Source organism: Takifugu flavidus, chromosome 4, assembly GCF_003711565.1.
Source record: "Takifugu flavidus isolate HTHZ2018 chromosome 4, ASM371156v2, whole genome shotgun sequence".
NCBI classification, from domain to species: domain Eukaryota; kingdom Metazoa; phylum Chordata; class Actinopteri; order Tetraodontiformes; family Tetraodontidae; genus Takifugu; species Takifugu flavidus.
In genome coordinates this window covers 18,657,151-18,663,855 of record NC_079523.1, presented here as the reverse complement: position 1 = coordinate 18,663,855, position 6,705 = coordinate 18,657,151, and the positions used below count along the sequence as shown (strand labels likewise).

Sequence of the window (6,705 nt, the reverse complement as noted above, 5' to 3'; positions counted from 1 at the left end):
TTGCAACAAAAATATAGTCCCCAATTAGCTTGTTTTGTTATCACACGACCCCGTCCCCATTATCTTAAGAGAATATAAAAGAATGAGTGGAGACAGAAGAGAGAATGAGACGTTTTTGGCGCGTGTCGCTCTTGATTTAGTGTTTATTTTTGCAGTAAACTTAAAGGAGGCCTTTACACTTTATGTTTGATTAAATTTAAGCTGATATTCCATTCTTGACATCTTTAAATTTACAGTATTGATGGGAGTTTTATTTGGTCATTTTGCTTCTTTTTATTTCCTATTTCCCACATTTATTCATAGTTTTTATTAGATTGCAATAAATCCTATAACATTGAACAGACTGACTAAAGTCAAATGACCTGCGGTTCCCACCGATAGCCGTCATTCTGATGGGTTTTTGCTGGTTGCAGCTGAAATATTCCAATGCTCCATGTCACAGAGACAGTAAATACTAAACCCTAAAGATTCTGAAGGCATGATGTAAAATAGTAACGTATAATACAGACATTTGAAGAGACAATAAGAGAATGTTTTCATGCTTCTAAGAGTGGCCGAGGAGCCATTTAGAACTTTATAAAGATGCATTGTGTGATACCAGGAACTAATTTAACTTCAAGGCGAAGCTGCTTCTGCTTTGTCGACCATCGACTGATCTCCTGAAAGTCCACCAGCGCTTTTTAAAAACTGAATTTTTCATCTATGGAGGGAGTAGACGGCAGATGTTTCCACAGATGCTCTTCACCAGTGGTCAGTGAGTGATGCAGCAGATGAGCGGGAGTTGACTGGCTTCAACCAGCTACTGAATCAATGTCTCCAGCCCATAGTGTGGATTCTCTACGAGATCAGACAGCAGCTTCAGCTCTGAATCCTGCAGCTGGTTCCCACTCAGGTCCAGTTCTCTGAGATGGGAGGGATTGGACCTCAGCGCCGAGGCCAGAGAGTCACAGCTGATCTCTGATAAACTGCAGTAACTTAATCTAAATAAAGAAGGGAAACTTTTATAAGGTTATAAGTGAAACCAGTATTAATCTGAAAGGTTAATCAAAGGCATGATCTGTAAATATTTAATTTAGTTACAGGTTAAAAAATGATAGTAATATGTAATTACCACAATTCCAACCTCTCAGGTTTGCACTGTTCCAAAGGAGAATATATATTGTTCTGGCCCTCACTCTTCCCAGGTTCTCCCACCTCTTTCCCTCCCATCTCATCATGGAGATCCATCTCACCTGTGGCTCATCTTTAAAGGCACAACCTGTCTTAGATGACTTCCTGTCTCCCTCACCATCTCCCTCCTCGTTGGCTGGTGTCTACCAGGCACCCTCACCTAGTTTTGTCTAATTTTGGTTACCATCTGTCGGCTTTTTCATTGTCCTTAAATCAATTTATCATGAATAAGTGGTCCCCGTGTGGCCCTCCCTCCTGAAGGAACTGGGCACAACACACACACTCAGAAAGTGTGAGGACCCTCGGATGCAATAATGGACATTTTTGAGAATGGTGTTTACCTCAGAGTTTCCAGTCGGCAGTTTGGAAAGTGGAGAAAACCACAGAGCAGCTTCACTCCTGAATCCTGCAGCTGGTTCTGACTCAGGTCCAGTTCTCTGAGATGGGAGGGATTGGACCTCAGCGCCGAGGCCAGAGAGCCACAGCTGATCTCTGATAACCTGCAGCGCTCTAATCTGAAAAATGCAGGATGAGGTTATACGGTGCAGGTCTGCATGTTATCTGCGTCAGTACTAAACCTACGTTAGTTCTTAGTTGGGTCAGACCTGAATTCACGATATTCCAAGGAATTTTTTTAATGTGGTGCATCACAGCAGTGTTGAGAACAGCCTCACTTCACCATCTTAGCAGCTGGTATATAGGTAGAAAAATGAAGACTGACCTGAGCCTCTCCAGTTTACAGTTTGGACTCTCCAGTCCAGAACAGAGCCGCTTCACTCCTGAATCCTGCAACGTGTTGGAGCTCAGGTCCAGAACCCTCAGATGGGAGAGGTTGGACTTCAGAACTGAGGCCACAGAATCACAGCTGGTCTCTGATAACCTGCAGCCACTTAGTCTAAAATAACAATTATTTTGAGAGAAGACAAATAAAAATCAACATGTACCAGAGCAAAACACAGCTTACAAGCCACAAACCTCTGGTCCTGCACCGGCTTATCTGCCGTATGTTCCTATTTTGGGTTCTTTCAGGGCGGTTGGACAAGATCTACACCGTATGTAAAGTGTGTGTGGGTCAAAATACCTTCCAAGTTTGTGAGACCACATTTCTCAGTAGCACTCAACTCTTGTCAGGAGTTGGGACAAAGCGACCCACTCCTGATAGCTTGTGGGCGATGCTGCAGCGACCCTGCAATCCCTACACTCTCTGGTGAAACCAAATCAAAGGTTTTAGACACTGCTGGATGCTGGAAGGGTGGCTATAGTCTGGACGCATAGTTCCCCTGACTGCACATTTCTCCAACAATGATTGGCAGCTGGTGTCACTTGTTCTCCAGATGAGAGAAGGAAAGAGAGCCCCCCCACAGTGTGTTTGATTGCCCCACTGCAAGCTCAATGCTGCCAGAAAACATTGCAGGAGCATCAGTTCCCCTCAGGGCATCAACAAGGACCTCAGGAAAAGGTGCAGCTGCCACCTACTAGAGACAAGCACACTGAGCTGAGATTCAAAGCCCTCTCCTCCCAAGAGAAGAGCTTGTTTGTTGGAGGCTCTTCTGGGCGATACCTGGTGCCACAGCTCCAGCTCAGTCCGTCTCTGGAGCTGAGGTGGAGCTTAGCAAGTTTCATGGTTCTCCACCACTTCCTCTCGCTGAGGACCTTCTCAGCTGGTGGTTTCTGCTCCACCTTCCAAGTTGAGCAGGTGATACTTCTGCATTCCTGCCACCAGTGTCTCTGCAGAAAGAGTCTTCTCTACTGTTTTATATTAGATTGTAGAAAATTAGGATTTTTGGTTGATGTCTTAGATGTTGTTGACTAAGAGCAGGTTTTTCTTTAATAACATAGAGAGATTCGATGAGAAGAGCAAATGTATTATTTTATGAGCTACTTCCACTACTATTATATACACATACTTCCATATTGTCTTAGATTGCAAGCTGCATTTATTGCATCGTTCATAGAAAGTCATATTTGTGAGGAGAAAACTCCAATAAGGTCATTTTCTTTAATGACCATTACAACAGAATGAGGCGATGAACAAACAGATTTATATAAAAATGTGTGAAAACTTATGGATGGAAACCTTTTTAAAATGGTTGCATTGTGTAGAATCGGTGGAGAATCAACTTGTTGACTTCTGATTTGGACTCCAATGGAAGTGAGGTGCAACAATTGTGGATGCTGAAAGCTTCAGATCTTCATGAAGGTTTCTGTGGTTGGACTGACCTGCTGCCCCTTTAAGAGGGAGGCAGGTTTGGGCTTCTGGCTGGAATGAAGCCACCTAAGATGAGAATGACTGCAGGCTTTCGGTACCAAGGTTTAACAGGGTGCTCACTTCACACTTGGGCTTTTCTCTTTTTTGGGATGGCTTTTCTCAGGAGAGAAGGGGCATGGCACACTGTAGCAGCTTTCTTTTGGGGTTTTCTAGTTTTCCTTCTGATCTTTAAAAGACAGGAAGAACCATTTTTGATTTGTCTGAATGTTTGGGCGGTTCTGTGGCCAGCCTAAAATAAAACAAGACAAATCTACAACTGATACTTCCTTTCTAGTCATTGATGACCATCCTCACATGGGGCAGATTTCCACAACCAATTTAATACTGCAAATCTGTCCTGTGTGGTCTTTTTTCTGAGAACTGTAACACTACGTTTATAACAAAGATCAAACATGGAAACATTTATTGTCTAACTAGTTACACCTGGGAAAGTACTGGATCATCTCTGACTGACCTGAGAGTCTCCAGCTTACAGAGAGGATCCTGGAGAAAACCACAGAGCAGCTTCACTGCTGGATCCTTCAGCTGGTTCCCACTCAGGTCCAGAACCCTCAGATGGGAGGGATTGGACCTCAGCGCCGAGGCCAGAGAGTCACAACTGATCTCTGATAAACTGCAGCCGCTCAGTCTGGATAAGGAATCATGGCAAGAAATGATCTCTTATTGGAGGAAAAGTCATATTACACTTGCTCAAAATCATTATTTCATTTTATTTCATTATTTAATCAGGGCCCTTGGAGTCAGGAGAGCTCTGGCCCCCACTGATAAACTGGGATATTACAGCAACAACACAGTTAAAAATTATCTATAAAATTAACTTTCAATGGCTCATTTATATTCATACTACACTTCTCTTTTCAAAAGTCAATGGAGTTTATCTTGAAGCCTTTCATTGTTTAGTTGTTATGTCGAAGATAAAAGGAAGCTGACCTGAGAGTCTCCAGCGTACAGTTTAGACTCTCCAGTCCAGAACAGAGCAGCTTCATCCCAGAATCCTCTAGACTGATGTAGCTCAGCTCCAGAACCCTCAGATGGGAGGGATTGGACCTCAGCGCCGAGGCCAGAGAGTCACAGCTGATCTCTGATAACCTGCAGCGCCACAGCCTGGAAAAGGAATAAATGGGGTAAATAAAAACACATTTCTAAATCTGAAAATGAAGAGAAAAGCAGAAAATGTAAAGAAATTTAGAAAAGACCAACAGAGGCCTCCTGACCTGAGCGTCTCCAGTCTGCAGTTTGGATGCATCATTGCAGAAGACAGTAACTTTACGTCGGCATCTGTCAGGCTTTGGTTCCAGATTAAGCTCAGCTCCCGTAGATGAGAAGGGTTTGACGTCATTGCTGAGGCCACAACTTCCCAATGACTCTTTGAAAGAAAACGACCAGGCAGTCTGTTGTGTATGAAACAAAAATAGTGAGTCAAACTTTGGGATTTCTAATCAACTTATCTGAGAATCTACCTCAACACAAATGTAGCTCATTTCCTGGAAAAGCTAAATTCAACACCGTAGAGCAACAGTTTGAACGACCATCAGATCTGAAATGCAACTGAATTATTCTCAACATTTGTCTTATTTTAGAACAGCTCATAATTACTCAATATTTAAAATGATTATAGCAAATGGTTTAAAGAAACGTGCATCTTTTTATCTGTCTATCGGCTCTTTGGATATTTTGCATTTCATCCAATTTGTACGATGGTGCGTCAAGTCTTAATTCAGCGATCCGATCGATGACATCAGAGTCTCTGGTTGCATCGATTGCCCTCAGCTTCTGTTATATCTGCCTGTTTCCCTTCAAATCATTTTCACTGCACCTTTTGTTGCTAGTGATGAAGTTGCCACCTAACGGGTGTGGAAAGGGTCAAACAACTTTGTGGGTCACATAAAGGCTCCAAACGGAACCGCCACAAAGACCTAAAACACCCATTTAAACCAACGAGGCCGGCTGTTTTTACGTTGAACAAATGAAGCAAAATAGTCACGTGTCATTAGTTAAAATGTGTTTTTCTGTTGTTAGAATACGATGTATACAAACAAACAAAAGTTATTTAATGACATGACAGTAATTTCATGATAGTCAGTTAACTTGTGGCTCCTATTATTCCTGCCTTATGTTGGTTTGTCTGGATTGACCTTTGAACTTATATCCAGCCAGTGTTGAACATTTCTGGATGAATTGTTGTTGTTTTTAATTTATGGACGCTGCAATGGAGATAAAGAATTGAAGGAATGACCACTGGAGGGGGTATTGCTGCCTGACATGATCCACTCGCTTGATTTAAACGCCGATGTCTGGCCCCAAAAATCTTTACTTACACGGCCTTCCTGCAGTTCCTCACAGCTGGAATCAGGCGATGTCGTCCCTCCACTGAGGTGTTGTACTGCTCCAGGTTCAGCTCATCCAGAACCTCCTCTGACATCTGCAGCAGGTAGGCCAGAGCTGAACAGTGGATCTCTGACAGTCTCCTCTCTGATTTCTTCCCTGACTTCAGGAACTCTTGGATCTCCTGATGGACTGACTGATCCTTCATCTCCATCAGACAGTGGAAGATGTTGATGCTTCTGTCTGGGGAGATTTTATAACTGTTCTCCTCCTTCAGGTTGTTGAGGACCTTCTGGATGGTTTCTGGGTGGCTGTTCCTCTGATCCAACAGTCCACCCAAGATCCTCTGATTGGACTCCAGAGAGAGACCATGAAGGAAGCGAACAAACAAGTCCAGGTGGCCATTTTTACTTTTGAGAGATTTCATTAGTGCTCTCCTGAGGAAGTCATCAAGAGATGTGATTGGTTTAGAATATTTTAGGAACTTATTTATAACCGCTGTGTCTTTCCTGGTGTAACAGTGGAACATGTAGACGGCAGCCAGAAACTCCTGAACGCTCAGATGAACAAAGCAGTAGACTGATTTCTGGAAGATCACACTCTCTCTCTTGAAGATCTCTGTACAAACTCCTGAGTACACCGACACCTCGGAGACGTCCAGTCCACATCGCTCCAGGTCTTCTGAGTAGAACATGATGTTTCCTTTCTCCAGATGTTCAAATGCCAGCCGACCCAACTTCAGAAGGAGTTCTTTGTCAGCCTCAGTCAGTTCCTCTGGTCTCTGCTTTCCTCCATACTTCTGCTTCTTCCTCTTTATCTGAACCCTCAGGAAGTGTGAGTAGAGGTCAGTCAGGGTTTGGGGCAGCTCTCCTCTCTGGTCTCTGGTCATCATGTCCTCCAGAACTATAGCAGTGATCCAGCAGAAAACTGGGATCAGACAC

General features: G+C 43.4%; 1 protein-coding gene and 1 pseudogene across 25 annotated transcripts in view; one reads left to right on the top strand and one right to left on the bottom strand.

Moving 5' to 3' along the window:
- Positions 1–6,705, top strand: part of LOC130523563 (NACHT, LRR and PYD domains-containing protein 12-like) — a 401,914-nt pseudogene that overhangs the window by 63,125 nt on the left and 332,084 nt on the right.
- The window catches only part of LOC130523562 (NACHT, LRR and PYD domains-containing protein 12-like), a 669,815-nt gene continuing 663,222 nt past the window's right edge, over positions 113–6,705 (bottom strand). For all 25 annotated transcript variants that reach the window (XM_057028881.1, XM_057028880.1, XM_057028882.1 and 22 more), the window contains 2 exons: positions 1,512–1,685; positions 113–980 (listed from right to left, as the gene is read on the bottom strand). In XM_057028881.1, coding sequence (XP_056884861.1) covers positions 800–980; positions 1,512–1,685 — 355 coding nt within the window. In that variant the 3' untranslated portion in view covers positions 113–799. The remainder of the gene's footprint in view (positions 981–1,511; positions 1,686–6,705) is intronic.